The sequence below is a fragment of the Phyllopteryx taeniolatus genome, chromosome 21 (assembly GCF_024500385.1).
Source record: "Phyllopteryx taeniolatus isolate TA_2022b chromosome 21, UOR_Ptae_1.2, whole genome shotgun sequence".
NCBI lineage: Eukaryota > Metazoa > Chordata > Actinopteri > Syngnathiformes > Syngnathidae > Phyllopteryx > Phyllopteryx taeniolatus.
The window spans coordinates 2589378-2603946 of NC_084522.1; the positions used below are offsets into that span (position 1 = coordinate 2589378).

The 14569-nt window shown below is 40.5% G+C and overlaps 4 protein-coding genes across 7 annotated transcripts; 2 read left to right on the top strand and 2 right to left on the bottom strand.

Annotated features, from left to right (window-relative positions):
* Positions 1–227: 227 nt before the first annotated feature.
* Positions 228–3293, bottom strand: gmnn (geminin DNA replication inhibitor). 4 transcript variants are annotated; one of them, XM_061759261.1, is made up of 7 exons: positions 3171–3293; positions 2905–3012; positions 2011–2115; positions 1787–1943; positions 1641–1723; positions 1354–1464; positions 228–1264 (listed from the first exon to the last, which is right to left on the bottom strand). In XM_061759261.1, exons 2-7 carry the CDS (start codon positions 2959–2961, stop codon positions 971–973), a joined length of 807 nt encoding a protein of 268 aa, XP_061615245.1. In that variant the 5' UTR covers positions 2962–3012; positions 3171–3293; the 3' UTR covers positions 228–970. The 4 variants fall into 4 exon arrangements, with proteins under 4 accessions (XP_061615245.1, XP_061615243.1, XP_061615244.1 ...); XM_061759259.1 differs by having other exon boundaries at positions 2905–3052; positions 3171–3274; XM_061759260.1 differs by having other exon boundaries at positions 2905–2977; positions 3171–3273.
* Positions 3294–4643: 1350 nt separating this feature from the next.
* On the top strand, positions 4644–9041 carry c21h6orf62 (chromosome 21 C6orf62 homolog). Its single transcript, XM_061759283.1, has 5 exons — positions 4644–6026; positions 6134–6310; positions 6785–6910; positions 7223–7357; positions 8162–9041. The coding sequence occupies exons 1-5, from the start codon at positions 5898–5900 to the stop codon at positions 8285–8287; spliced, it is 693 nt and encodes a 230-aa protein (XP_061615267.1). The 5' UTR covers positions 4644–5897; the 3' UTR covers positions 8288–9041.
* acot13 (acyl-CoA thioesterase 13) lies at positions 8765–11097 on the bottom strand. Its single transcript, XM_061759287.1, has 3 exons — positions 10865–11097; positions 10585–10769; positions 8765–9827 (listed from the first exon to the last, which is right to left on the bottom strand). The coding sequence occupies exons 1-3, from the start codon at positions 10946–10948 to the stop codon at positions 9668–9670; spliced, it is 429 nt and encodes a 142-aa protein (XP_061615271.1). The 5' UTR covers positions 10949–11097; the 3' UTR covers positions 8765–9667.
* On the top strand, positions 11038–14189 carry tdp2b (tyrosyl-DNA phosphodiesterase 2b). The gene is made up of 6 exons (XM_061759271.1): positions 11038–11455; positions 11560–11669; positions 12270–12422; positions 12500–12591; positions 12859–12977; positions 13658–14189. The coding sequence occupies exons 1-6, from the start codon at positions 11120–11122 to the stop codon at positions 14123–14125; spliced, it is 1278 nt and encodes a 425-aa protein (XP_061615255.1). The 5' UTR covers positions 11038–11119; the 3' UTR covers positions 14126–14189.
* Positions 14190–14569: the final 380 nt, after the last annotated feature.

The following is a 14569-nucleotide window of genomic DNA, read 5'->3' on the forward strand; positions in this document are numbered from 1 at the left end:
AAGTGGAGAACTTTCTTGCCTTGTTTTAATACGTGTAAACGTACGTATACAAGAACGAAGCAAAAAGATACATTTTAAATTCTAATAATGTATCCAAATAAACTCATTCTTTTCATAAGGTAAACTATTTTGACAACTGTTTTGGAAATGGATTGTTCTTTCCATATTACTCTAAAAAAAATAAACTCAGAAGAGTATAGCTATAGAAAAAAAACACCCAACACAAATGAGTTTCAAAATTTTTTTATTTTGGTACTTCAAGAAAAAAATTCTAATTAGCGTTTCAAAGTAGGATTTGAAATTGGGTTTGAAAACAGACAAATGCAAACAAATGTTTGACTTGTCCAACTTAGCACTTGTGATTCATTTTAATGGCAAAAAGCACAATAGTCATGCTGGTTTTGCTCTTTATTTACATGAGCTACATTACTTTGCTACAATCTACTGGAAATTTGGCCATATAGTCAAAGTGATGCACAGTTACTCAAATGTCAACTTTATTTTCTACAGAAGTCTGGAAATTAGAGTCAAAAAAGTATGGAATTTTAATTTAAGTGTAGGAACCCTCATTTTGTTTATCCAACTGGCGGCATTCATCAGTCCCCAGAAAGTCGCGCTTTCAGCAAGGTTGGCGACTCCTGGTACAGATGCAAGAGTTTAAGACATAGTGTAAATTTTTTATTTTAAAATACAACGTACAGTTTCACAGGCAACGAAAAAAAAAAAAAAAAAAAAAAATTCAAGCATCTGTCAGGAAATGAACACGAATGTTGAACAAGTCCTCACGTTTGTAAAGACAAGCAGCATCCGATCATTTGCTTTCTGTCGTAACATGAGCAAGGAGACTTTGAGGACACGTTCAAGGACACTGCTCTTACTGTTGCAGAACAAGTTTAAACACTTCCAATTTAAAAGAAAATGTATAAGTTACTTTCAGGAGTCACTTTGGAACGACTTCCATTGAGCAGAGTTATTCCTGCTGCTCTTCGTTGTGGTCTGATGTTTGTTCCTCTGCTTCACTCGGACAACAATCTTCAGCTTCCTCCTTTTCTGCACCGTCGTCATCTTCCTCCTCTTCAGCTTCATTCGCATCTTCCTCCTTTTCTGCACCGTCATCTTCCTCCTCTACAGCTTCATCAGTCGCATCGTCCTCCTCTTCAGCTTCATCATTTTCACCTTCCTCTTGTTCCTCTGCTTCGTCATATTCATCCAGCGCAAGGCCCCTCATTTCTTCCAGGTTGTCTGGTCCCTTCCCAGTCAGCCTCTGGATGGAAAGCGTGACAGCGGCTTTAGTTGTGAGTCAAGTGTGGAACTATTCGTTGTTACACAGAGAATCGAGCGCGGCGCTCGCACCGTGATCATGTCAGCCATGTACTCCACGTGGTCGGCCAGCTCGCGCAGTTCTTCGTTGTCGCTCTTCAACCGGGCGATCTGCTCGTCTTTGGCCTCGATGTCTTTGTGCAGCTAATTAAAAATGCAATCATTGTAAAAGTGAACAATGTAATGTTACACAAAATGTTTGTCATTTTAAGTCACGTTAAAATCAAGTTTTGAAAACAATATGCAGGCACCAAATGATAAACATAAGTGAAGCTGAGGTGACTGCTAAACTTTTACACCTCTCTGCGATATTGACTCACCTTCTCATTCTCCTGTAGAACATTGAACAAAGCCTTGCGACGCTCTTCCGCCACATCTTTCCAGTAAGCAGGAGGCGGAGTTTCTACAACAGCAAAAATTTAAGTTCAGTTAAGTTAAGAACGACGCGCACAAAACATCATCTTACCTTGGACCATAAGCTGGTAGGCTTCATTGGACGAGCCCTCGTTCCAAGTGGAAACATCTTCGGTCTGCGTTGACTTCACTTCCACCTTCGCCTTTTTCAAGCCTCTGCTTTGCTCAGCAAGCCACTGTTTACGTTTGGGGATGGTGCCCTTTCCCGCCTTGGAATAAAAACATTTTACCTCTCCTGTCTTATAAAACCAACTAATTTGCAGAAAAGACACTCACCTTAGTGGGCAAGCCCAAATCTCTGTTGACCGCCAAGGGCTGGAGGACCTGCAGCGTCGGCCTCGAAGAAGTCATTGCGGACTTTGCAACTTGAGAGGAAAAACTCTAAGGGAAAATGTTTCAATGGAAATATTACAAGTATTAGTTTTGAATAAACTCATTTTAATGACGACGTTAAAGGCGGACTAAAGTATTGCGCAAAGTTGTCATTTTAAGAGGAAACTCAATTTCACTAGGAAAGATTTAATTTTACAAAATAAAATTCAAAAACTGTTTTTTCTTGTCATGACAAAATGATATATTTTTATTCATCAGGAAAATAAATTACAATAGTAATTTACTAAAGTGATTTCAACAGTTGGGGGGGAAACGCTTTAGACTAAATGTCATTTTTACGAGAAAGTAAAATAAGAAAATTGCTCAGAGAATGAAAAAAAATCATTTTAAGAGTAAAATCAAAAATGACAAATTGAGAAAATTAAAGTTAAGAAATACTTGTCAGGGACAGTACATCACTTTTGAGAATGGTCTAATTTTATGAGCACACACTTGAAAAATTGGTACTTGTCATTTCTTTTTACAACAAAGTAATTTAACCAAAAAAAAAAATGACTGGGGAAGAGGTAAAAGAAAAATAGATCTTATTAAAACCAGATTGCCTAAACATTTAACTTACATCAACATTGTAGGGCGTTTTTAAAAATGATTTCTTGATTGACGCCCGCCAATTATCTTGAATTCGCACAGGTGTCACTGATAAGTGAGGCGTCGGATTTTGACTTCTTAAGCATCAGTCACCAGTCAGCTTTTCAAGTGAAACGCCATTTTGTGTCACTTTTATGTCGTCTAACAGCCCCCGCCCGCCAACAAGTGAATGGGAAGCGTTTTACTCACTTTGGCGTTTTCGTTGGACTTGCCTTGGCTGAGTCTCACCTTGGAGCCGAAACTCATCTTTGACTCCACAAGTCTGGTGTGAAAACGACTTCGCGGCTTTACAATGAGCTTTTAAAAACACACACACAATGTCGGCTAGCCTGCTAGCCTAGCGAAGGCAGGACGAAGTTAAAGCAACTTTTACGCCTCCTAGCAACACTACGGTTCGTTAACGAGTGGTGACAATTGTTTTTAAATGGAATAACGGAAATGTTTTGTCGACTTACTGTGAAGAAACTGTTGACGGAGAACAGGGAAACAGCTCATCTTCACAAAAACTCGCGCCGCTCGCTTAAATACGTGACGTTAGCAGTCACGTGACTCAGCACGTTACGTCGTGCGTCACGGTACGTCGTGTACGAACGTTTCAACTCACGTCACCGTAAAGCTTGGTTGGTCAAACATTTTCTGTTCTTCTATTTCGTTGAACGTAAATTGCAAATAACTGTAAGATGACATATCGTTAAAGGTTGCAAAAAGACTATTTTCTGTTTGATTGTTATAATTTTGTTTTTGTTCTTTACTAACAAAACAATTTATGTCATTTTAATGTGTATGCGTTTTATTATATACAATTTGCCTGCATACTTATATATACTTATATATGCTTTTGTATGTCTATATCAAAAGAACAACAATTTTCAGTGTTGTTTGGTTTTTGTTCTTATGACTCGAACAATGTCAAATTGATGTTTGTATACCCGACTTGATTGTGTTTGTTGTGCATTGCAATTCCAAAAGTCAAATTGAGAAATTAGACAGATTCATTCACCACGAGAAAATAGTCAATTTCAACCTCACTTCCCTATTAAAATCTTGTCCACTGTTTCTTATGCAACATTCAAATTTCTTGGAGATGCTAAAATGTGGGTTTTCCTTAGTTGTAAGCTAAAATCATCAAAATGACAACAAACCCATAAAATTCTCTGCAGTGAATGAGTGATTGTCGTCAAAGATTAAAGATGAAAGGCCCAAACCTTCAACATGATCTTTCCTGCTAAGTTTTACATCCACAAATGTGAATTTGCTCAAGTATAAGCTATTTTCTGCGACTTTATGAAAGAATTGGAACTGTATTTAATGTCAATAACTACTGCTAAAAAGAAGAAAGCAATCATAACTTTTGAGGGTTTGCTTCCATTTCAGTCTTTAAATGTTATATAATTTCATTTTCTGGCATGTTTCTATTTCTTTGTCTTGGGATCTATGTTTACGCACTTTGTTCCACGTACAATGCTTTACTGTTATATTTCGAAATAAAGATTGGGGGAGAAAAAAAGTCCAACACACGTCACGGGCGCGTTATCGGGATTCCCGCATAGTTTCTAGGCAGGACACGCCCTACTGCAAGATGATTGGCTCCTGCGTCGCGGCAAGGGCCGTCTACGCAGACGTAACGAGATGACCATCCCAAACGTGTATCCCATTTGTACGCAAGAAAAACGAAATAAGTTTGTTATGGTTAGGTTTAGGACGGGTTAAGGGTAGGATCTGGGTGGGTTTCGGTTCGTGGGAAACATATGAACGCTATGACACTTAGGTCGCATACCTTACCCGTGTGGAAGCAATAGGGCTTGTTCCACAGGAATAAAACAGCCAATCATAGTGCAGCGGCGCCAGTCCTGGAGCCAATAATATCGGAGCAGGGCGTGTTCTGCCTAGAAACGCGGTGGGATTCCTAAAAGCGCGTCACGGGCCTGTGGCGCTGCCATTTTGGAGAAGCTTTCCCCACACAGGAGGGCTTCGCGAAGCTTCTTGTTGTTCGTGGCCAGAAACGGAAAGAAACCAGCAAAAAACCGACGCGTCGAGTGTGTAAAAACGACAAACCCGCTGGACGCGTAATAATGGGCCCGCCGCCGGGAGACAGACCGCGCCGCACGTCGACTGAAAGAACGGGGGGCTCCAGCTGGAGCGCCGATTTATCTTGACATGGCATGCGGCAGCAGTTAGGGCGACGACCGGCCGAGGAAACGCTCCACAACCGCCAAACTATTTGAAAGACGCGAGACGCAACGGAGGCTTGTTTTAGTTGACCGAGTCAAAATCACAAAGCCCTTCACGGAGTTGTTGACGACGCGACCTTAAAAAGACACAAAATGTCGAGCTCACGCGCTAGCCGCCTGTTAGCATTTTAGCATCGCGCAACAGTGGCGAGGACTTGTAAACAAAGATGACCGAGTCGTAACCGGGACGCTTTCCTTCTCCTCCTCCAAAAAATAAAAATAAAAAATAAACAAAGTCTCTCGGGCCGCCGAGGAGCTACAATGTAGCTTCGGTCGCTGCTAGCTCGGCTTAGCTCAAAATAAACCATGACCAGCACCATCGGCACGACTACTAGCAGGAGCAAGTAGGCCGCGAGCCCAAAAAGCGCCGAGGAAAATGTCAAACAGCCTTCGTCGTCGTCTTCCTCTTCCATGTGTGCCAACGTCTCCCCGCCACGCTCGTCCGTCCGCCCGGTCCAGCACACTCAGTCATGGATGAGGGACTCTGAAAGCCGCCGCTGAATATTTTTAGCCTGCTAGCCCTCCATTGCACCTAGCACCGCTATGGGGCTCAACTGTAGGAAGTACTAATAATAATAATAATAATAATAATCTACCACCTTTTGGTTCTCTGGTTTTTAGTTACAAATCCGATTCAAGACCTGTTGACGGCAGGTTTGGCGTCTTAAAACGATGGATTTATGAACAACCAACAAGGAGATGTAGTGTTATTGTAAATGCCCTGCCCGCCACCTTGCAAAAAAAAAAATACAAAATTTGCGTAAAAATGACTTGATATGATGTTGTTCGGTTAGAAGACCCGTTTCAGTTTGTAGTTAATAGAGTGGCTAGTTCACAGACTTGGTTAGCGCTCCGTCGTCTATAAGCGCAAACCCCCCCCCCCTCCAAAAAACAAAAAAGTATTAAGAGTGAGCGGGTCAAAAAGGAAAGTTGACACTATCACATCTGACCATGGGGGATCCGACCACACGACGAAACCAAACCAGAAATCGTCTCCGCGCTCAACTGCGGAAGAAACGAGAATCGTTGGCCGATCAGTTCGATTTCAAGATTTACATCGCCTTTGTTTTCAAGGACAAGGTTTGTGCGCACAGACTAGAAACTGTCAAATTGTCTCATCGTTTGGTAAAGAATTATTATTTTTTTTAATTGTTTTTATTTATTTTATTTTTTTTATGTCCCGATAGAAAAAGAAGTCGGCGCTCTTTGAGGTGGCCGAAGTGGTGCCGGTGATGACCAACAACTACGAGGAGGACATCCTGCGAGGCGTGCGGGATTCCCGCTACTCCCTGGAGAGTTCCATAGAGCTCCTGCACAAGGACGTGGTGCAACTCCACGCCCCCCGATACCAGTCCATGCGAAGGGTATGCACGTACTGTTTGTTTTTCACCTCCACTTTAACTTTAAAACTGACACATAAGAGGGAATTTAACATTGTATAAATGTTTAACCAAACCATGTTTGGTGTCTATAGCAATACGGTATCTTAATGCTGGTTTCCATAATGCAACATGGCATAGACAGGCTAACAGAAGTTTGCATCGATGTTTGCTAATTATAAACCTTCAAACAACTGCTTCTTTAACACAAACAGAGCAGCAACACACTAACAACAGTACGAACAGCCACATAGTCTCACTGCTCTGTGGGAACAACTGTTACTTGAGTTTCGTTGGGGACCTTCTCTGCCTCTCGTCGTCTTAAATTACATTGCGTTTCTTGACGTGGCACAACATGCTACTACGCTGAAGGCGCACAACTCGAAATTCGGACTTGCCTGTATGTATACTGTAGAAAACCCATTTTTAAAAAATGGCGGCGTTTTGGCTTTCTGGCAGGACGTGATAGGCTGCACGCAGGAGATGGATTTCATCCTTTGGCCACGCAACGACATCGAGAAGATCGTCTGTCTGCTCTTCTCCAGATGGAAGGGAGCCGACAATGAGCCCTTCAGGCCCGTTCAGGTCAGAACTTCGGGAGGTTACGAGGGCAAAGGATGACGTTGTAAAATTATGACAAACAACTGTTATCATGATGGGAAAGGTTAAGACAAATTCATTGATTTTATGAGGGGGGCCGGGGGGTTAAATAACTAGAAAAAAGTTGTTGTTACTTCCTGGACAAAGAGTTTTATGAGGAAACTCATAAATTTAAGGGGAAACATTGGAAGAAAAAAAGAATTGAATTTTTTTTTTTTTTTTTTTTTTTTTTAGTATTAGAGTAAAATTTAATTGACGCGTGCGGGCGCTCCTAAGGTTGCCTGGTTGTGCTTTCAGGCCAAGTTTGAGTTCCAGCACGGCGACTACGAGAAGCAGTGCTTGCACGCGCTCGCTCGCAAGGACAAAGCTGGAATGATCATGAACAACCCCGCGCAGTCCGTCTTCCTCTTCATGGATCGACACCACCTACAGGTCAGCCACAGCTGCTACCGTCGTAAAAAGCCCCAAACCCGAGAGAGAAATGCGCAAGTCATTTAATTGCCTACGGACGCCACGAGATGGCAGCAAAGGACTACTTTTTTCTAAATGAAGCGCTTCACTTCAAATTGTTTTCTTGGTGCAAATAGGCCACCAGATGGCACCAAAGCAAATCTTAAATCAGCGAATAGGCAAATTCGCCAATGTCGAAGTGAGAATATGTGGGCATTCACTATACATCATATTTTCAGTGGTTCCTTAACTTATATAACTTGCGAGTTTGTCCAGGTATGAAACGTTGCTTGATCAAATTTTTTTTGCTACTGCTCAAGCGAAGGCGGGGAAAAAACATAAAATATTTGCATGTTTGTTTACAATCTATGAGAGAAAATGAGTGGGAATTTTTGTTTTATTTTTACGTAAAAACTTACCAATTTTATAAGGAAAAAGATGTTATCATATCAAGCTGAATCCATCCTTATTCAAGGTGTCGGGCGCTCGTGGAGGCTGCTGATGCCAGCCACCAATACTAAGACAAAAACAAACAAAAAAACATCAAGTAAGTCTTTCTCGTCAGTAGTTGGCGCGATACCACGGCCGTGTGACGCATCGGTGACGTTTGTGTCAGAAAGGCCTTTTTGTTCACGATTATCTGTCATTGTCTTAATTGAAATTCTATGTATCAAAAGAACCAGTGGTAACAGTGAGTACTGGAGCGAATACTCGTGCCGGCGTCGGTCTCAAGGAAGTTGGTGGGGAGCATCGAGAGTATGAACGTTACTTTGTGTGTGTGCGCAGACTGTTAAAAGCAAGGCGACGGTGTTGAAGCTGTGCAGCCTGTGCTTGCACCTCCCCCAGGACCAGCTGACCTGCTGGGGCGTGGGCGACGTCGAGGACCACCTCAGACCTTACATGCCCGACTAGGCTTCTTCCCGAGGGGGGGGGGCCGGGCCACCTCAATATCCCCCCTCCTCCTCCGTCCCTCTCTATCCTGCCTTCGGAAGCCATTTTGATGTTCTCATTCTCTTCCCCCCCCCTTCTTCCTCCTCTTCCTTTTCTCCCCCCCCCCCCCCATTCCCACTCGGTCATCCATTTTGTTTTCCGTCAACCTGCATGAACATTGATTTGGAGCAATCGGTCGCTGTGGCCGTCACGGCGGCAGGCAGGAACTCTTCTTTTATGTTGGAAGAGAGAGAGAGAGAGAAAACACGGACATGTCGTTTAATCCTTGTTGTTACAGGAGAAGTTTTTTTTATTGTTTGTTTCTTTGTCGTTTCCGGGAAAACCAACTTTCGGGTGTAGAACAATTGTAATAACACCACCAACGATATGACGTCAAATCCTACGTGTCGTTATCGCTTCTTATTTGCTGGACTCGAGAGATTTAACTTTTTTTTGGGGGGGGGGGGGGGGTGTATTGTGCTTGAATCACTACTGATGTTTGATTAGGGATGCGGGCTATTTAATAATGAGAATAACAATTTACCTAACAAATGCAAACTAACATTTTCTGTTTTGATTGGCTCAAATTTAAAATTGCTTGTCAAAGATTTATTTTTATTTTTTTTTTCATGTTCATGACTCGAAAGTGTGTCCAGTTGAAGGTTTGAGGCTTTTTTTGTTTTCATTCTGTTGATCAATACTGCTGAGCATATATCAATACAAATTTTGAACGCAACACTCGTCTCCACTTGTTGCTGTTGTTGCACGTGTGACTTTTATTTGCAATGTGGTCTGCCGTGCAAAAACCTCAGAGGAGCTAGAAAATACACCCAAAAATTGTAATGCTGCATTTATTTATTTTTTTTGTGATTTTATGAAGGTTCATAAAAATGTTCTTTTTCCTAACAAAAAAAATCTATAAATATGAAATATTGCAAAAAAAAAAAAAAAAGCTGTCAACTTACAATACAAATATACATTACAAATGTTATTTCATGAGTTTGATTTTATGAGATTTAAATGTTAAGTTAATTTGGAAAGTAATTGAATTAGTTTTACTAAAAAATGAAAAACAAATTGACTGTAAAAAGAGATTGTATGAGAAAAGCTCCTCAGAATTGTGAATTATAACCAAATTATAATTAGCTATCATTCTCTTCATCACAAGTGACTTGATTGTAGCAGGGGAGTAAAATGAGGGACGAGAAAATAGCAAAAACATTTTTTAGAGGTGGGCAAAAACATCACATTTTACAAGAATATCTTAATAGAAGGCAAAATATTTAAAGTCGTCAAGACGTGTTGTGAATCTCGACTGCACTGACAATGAAGAGCAAACAAAGCGTCGGCATGCCTGCGCGTTCAGCTGCCGCCGAGGTGTTTGGTGTGCCGTCCCTGCGCGATCATCTTCCCCGTGGACTTGCTGCTCAAGTCCACGGTGCAGAACGCCAGCGTGCGGCCTTCCTTCAGCACCTGAGCCGTGATCAGCACGTCCTCGCCCAGCTTGGCTGCGTTCATGTAGCTGCGCAAATCAGTAGAAGAAAAACTCGTTCATGACATTTCGCAAGGAAGAAAATGGCTAATTTAAAAGACAGTAAGATTGCAAGAAAAGTGTTCTAAGTATTATAAATTAATTTCATTAGAATCATGTTACAAGTAATGTATTTTATGAGAAAAATATTTCTGCTATTTTGTGAAAATCCTAAATAAAAAAAAAATAGATGATTCTTTGTTAATTCTAATAAAAATTCTATTTAGAATAATTTTTGAATATTCATTTTAAGAGGTAAATCTTACCAATACAAAATCAATTTCATGAGTCAAAACAAATATTTTAAGAGAAGACTGTTGCAAGTAAAAAAAATATTTTATGAGAAAAACTGCAAGAAAAAAAATTTACATTTAAGGAGAGGAATAGGACGAGGCTTCAGGAGAAAAAAAAAATACTAATTTGAGGGATGAAAATTGCATAGGAAAAAACAAATTGCAAAAGAAATTTCATGAGGAAAAAAAAAATTATGAAGAAAAAGATTACATTTTTAGGAAGTTTATTGTATTTCTTAAACATTACAGTTAAAAAATTAGAAATTTTATGTGAAAAAATATGTTGCCTTTCAGCAGGACAAATTTTGAAAAAAAAGTAAAAGAAAAATATTAAAGATAAAAGAATAAATAAAAATATAATGCATGTATTAATTCCATATGGCAATATCAGCAAACCAAAAATAATGGGATATTTTTTTCTTTTTTTATATAATTTATTAAAAATAAAGTCGCACGTTATATTCATGTCGACGCTGACTCCCGGCGCTCCCCTCTCGCTATACATGATGGCCATGGTGGAGATGACGTCCACCAGGGTGGCTGTGAGGCCGCCGTGCAGCGTCCCGAAGCCGTTGGTGTGCTCCTCGTCCACCCTCATCTCGCACACCACCTTGCCCGGTGCGGCAGCCACCGCCTCCACCTTGGCAAGGTACAAGCCGGAAGAAGACATGACTTCTGGACACCGAAAGCAACCTTGAAACGCTTGCTCCAGTGGTCTTAAAATGATCAGTTTACCTTGTTTAGGACTCTGTCGAAGCCTGGCTTGTCTTTCATAACTCGCATCATTTGTTTTATCGTATTTAAAGACAGCGAAGCCATGCTAACTAACTGAGGGGGGGAAAACTACTAGCAATGTCAAACTAAATCGGAAGTTGTTCCGTTTCAAAGACATTTCCGAGTCGAAACACAAATAAGTTGGCCTAACAGACATATCAAATATAGTTGAAATTATTAATGGTAAAATATAAAGACACTTAAAACATAACAGAAATGACAATATATTTTTTTATAATTCAGTTTCGAAATTCCAATTCTGCAACATTTGTGCTTAGAACCAAAGGAATAAAAATACCCGAAAGTATTTCGTCGGTACACCAATATCAACAGCAAGACGTTAAAAAATGGTGGCGTCGACGTGCTATTTTATCTTTTAAAAACAGATTTTTACGAGAGCTAGGTAAACTTTTTGACAACATGGCTTCGACGGCCGACCCCGGGGACTTGGAAGAGAGCCGAGCTCGTCTCTGCGAGGAGTTTGCCGGCTTGACGGGCACGGATAGCGGCGTGGCGCAGTGCTACCTTGCGGAGAACGACTGGAACATGGAGGTACGCAGTAGCGCACTTGAACAATTCCAATTTTATTTGACCTCAAATCAATTTGGGGACACTGCCGCCTCCTCCTCCTCCTCCTCCTCCTCCTCCTCCTCCAGAGAGCCTCGAATTCCTTCTTCGACGCCGACATGGAGAAATTGTTTGAAGAGGAGTGGGCTTCAAAACAGGAGACCCCAACCAAGAAACTAAAAGCGCCTGAAGTAACAAGGTAAACGATGCGAAATGCAAAATAACATTCCTCCATAATATATGTATGGTTGTGATTTTACCAGAATGAGTAAAAAAAAAAAAAAAAAAAGTAAGACCATTTATATTCACAATTTTTATTTAAATGAATTGGTTTTTAATATTGTTTTATTTCACAAGGAAGAAAAATCAGAACTCATGATTATTAATTTTTTTTGTAAATCAATTTTTGAATGAGGAATCAAATAAGGATTTTAGCGACTTTAAACATATATATTCTTTTTACATTTTGGTGAGAAAAATGTGTGAAAATAAAAAAAAATGAAAACTGCCATTTGCAGAAGAATCTGTTTTTTTAGTTCAGAGAAAATTAAGATTTTCAGGAAAGAAATGTTAATTTTCTGAGTATTTTTTTTGCGATGTGAAATTTTAGAGAAAAACTAATTTAAAGACAAACTTTATTAGGAAAAAAAATACACCAAGAGCAAATTTTTACAATAACATTTTGAGAGTGAAAATAACTTTTTCTCACAATAATACAAAAGGTGTCCTTTTAGCATGTGCTATATATAAGCACCTTCCCGTCTTACCGTGTTTGATTGTCACTGAACGAACTATACAGCATCGACTTAACTGCAGACAGCCCCGGCTCGTCACGTAAACCCTCTGAGGAAGACGGCGGCTCGGCACTGACGCTGATCTCCTGGAACGTGGACGGTCTGGACACGGAGAACCTGGCCGAGCGCGCCCGAGGCTTGTGCTCCTACTTGGCACTGTAAGATCACTTTTACGTATGCCATTTTGTGCGAGTATATACATATTTCAAGATATAATCTTCTTGCACCCCCGTAGATACACTCCTGACGTGGTGTTCCTGCAGGAGCTCATTCCGCCCTACGTGCAGTATTTGAAGAAACGTGCCGTCAGCTACCTGATCATTCAAGGTTAAAACACATAACGGAAATCCAGAAGTCTGTTCAGCTAGGATTTGTCTTTTTTTTTTTTTGTTTTAAATAAAAAATTTATTAAGATAATAGATTTGAGCCACTGAGAACGAGAGTGGGCTAACTCCCGTTTGAAGTCTACAGGTCTAAATCAAGGTTTAGTTACAAGTTTGACATAGAGGGGCAGTCTTTTTTTTTTTTTTTTTTTTTCCCCCCACTGAGCACCTTTCCTGATTTCTCAGTGCATCACCAGTTCTCTTTGCGCAGGAAGTGAAGACGGCTACTTTAACGGCATGATGCTGAAGAAGACGCGCGTCAAGCTGCTGGAAAGCGAGATTGTGGCTTACCCGACCACTCAGATGATGAGGAACCTGCTCGTGGCTCAGGTCGCTCGACACGTACACCAAAAACTACAATTGGAATATTACCGGGGTGGGGAGTTAGCATTGTTTGGGCAAAAGGGTCATTTACAAGTAAAAAAAAAAAAAAAAAAAAGTCAGTTTTACATGAACAAACATTTTTTGTTTTTGTTTTTTTAAATAAAAAAAAAAGTCGCCTGTTTATGGGAACTGTCATTTTTTGATGGAAGGAAAGTTTTTCGTACTAACAATAGGGAAATATTACCTAAACAATTTTTTTAAATCAAAAGTTGTATTCACAAGAAAATGGTTATTTTACAGAAAGAATATATATATATTTTACAAGTTTTAGCTCAAAAATAGTTTTGTAATTTCACAAGTATTCATTTCACAATAAATAAATTAAAAAGTTCATTTTTCACCCCAAAAATTTATATTTTGTATGAAACAAATGAGAAAACGTCTTACAAGAAAGAAAATGTTAACTTTACAAGAGATTTGTTTTCATCAAGAAAAAAAAAAAATTGGGATCATTTCACAAGAAAATAGAGAAAAAAAGATTTGTTATTTCACAAGCAAGAAACTTCATTTTTACTGAAAAAGAAGAGAAAAGTCATTTCATTAGTTTTTTTGGGTCTAAAGAGATTTTTTGTGATGTCATTACCGCAGAAAGAAAGAAATTTTAGATATTTTTTTTTTGTCACCAGGTGATGTTCCGGGGTGAAAAACTGTGCCTGATGACGTCGCACCTGGAGAGCTGCAAGGGCCACTCGGGCGAGCGTAAGACGCAGCTGCGCGAGGTGATGCGGCGGATGCGTGAGGCGCCCGACGACGTCAGCGTGGTGTTCGCCGGCGACACCAACCTGCGCGACGCCGAGGTGGCGGCGGTGGGCCTGCCCCCCGGCGTGTGCGACGTGTGGGAGCGGCTCGGGAGCCAGGAGCACTGCCGCTACACGTGGGACACCCGCGCCAACTCCAACAAGAGCGCCCGGTACGTCAGCCGCCTCCGCTTCGACCGCGTGTACCTGCGGCCGGCCGCCCGCGCGCCCCGCCTGGCGCCCGACCACATGGCCCTGGTGGGCTTGGAGAAGCTGGACTGCGGCCGCTTCACCAGCGACCACTGGGGGATCTACTGCAGCTTCACCACCACCGCCGACGTCGCCGTCGAAACATGACAAATGCGACGTTGCCTTCCTTTTAGCTACATTGTCAAATAATTAATAAATGTTCAACAAGTTTCTTCTTTGTTGTTTTGTTTGGTCCCGCAAGTAAAATTCAATTGTTCAAGATTGACAAACGTGACACGCACAATATAAAATATTTCAATGATTGACTGACATACTCCTTTTGCCTATTCAAATTATTTTTAAATTAGTAATTTCACCGTTTACTTATAAAAAATAACTATCAATACGTCACTTTTTTTCTTGGAAAACTACAACCTTATGAATTACATTTCCCCTCATATCTTTTTTCTTTAAACATTTTCTTTGCAAAAATAAATCTATTCTTTCAACTTTTGTGTAATTTTGAGTGAAAATAAATATCTATTTTTCCAAGATTTTTTAAAACCTTTGTAAAATGGCAAAAATTACTTTGCACAACAACTTTTATCGCAT

Excerpts from the sequence above, each read along its gene's own strand:
- acot13 (XM_061759287.1), bottom strand. The coding sequence starts at position 10,948 with ATGGCTTCGCTGTCTTTAAATACGATAAAACAAATGATGCGAGTTATG. Across the intron at positions 10,770-10,864 it reads TCGACAGAGTCCTAAACAAG|GTGGAGGCGGTGGCTGCCGC; the intron begins GTAAACTGATCA and ends TACCTTGCCAAG. Across the intron at positions 9,828-10,584 it reads AGCGTCGACATGAATATAAC|CTACATGAACGCAGCCAAGC; the intron begins GTGCGACTTTAT and ends TGATTTGCGCAG.
- tdp2b (XM_061759271.1), top strand. The coding sequence starts at position 11,120 with ATGACAATATATTTTTTTATAATTCAGTTTCGAAATTCCAATTCTGCA. Across the intron at positions 11,670-12,269 it reads AAAGCGCCTGAAGTAACAAG|CATCGACTTAACTGCAGACA; the intron begins GTAAACGATGCG and ends CGAACTATACAG. Across the intron at positions 12,978-13,657 it reads GGAACCTGCTCGTGGCTCAG|GTGATGTTCCGGGGTGAAAA; the intron begins GTCGCTCGACAC and ends TTTTGTCACCAG.
- gmnn (XM_061759261.1), bottom strand. The coding sequence starts at position 2,961 with ATGAGTTTCGGCTCCAAGGTGAGACTCAGCCAAGGCAAGTCCAACGAA. Across the intron at positions 1,944-2,010 it reads ATTTGGGCTTGCCCACTAAG|GCGGGAAAGGGCACCATCCC; the intron begins GTGAGTGTCTTT and ends TTTTATTCCAAG. Across the intron at positions 1,265-1,353 it reads ACATGGCTGACATGATCACG|AGGCTGACTGGGAAGGGACC; the intron begins GTGCGAGCGCCG and ends CTTTCCATCCAG.
- c21h6orf62 (XM_061759283.1), top strand. The coding sequence starts at position 5,898 with ATGGGGGATCCGACCACACGACGAAACCAAACCAGAAATCGTCTCCGC. Across the intron at positions 6,911-7,222 it reads AGCCCTTCAGGCCCGTTCAG|GCCAAGTTTGAGTTCCAGCA; the intron begins GTCAGAACTTCG and ends TTGTGCTTTCAG. Across the intron at positions 7,358-8,161 it reads TGGATCGACACCACCTACAG|ACTGTTAAAAGCAAGGCGAC; the intron begins GTCAGCCACAGC and ends GTGTGTGCGCAG.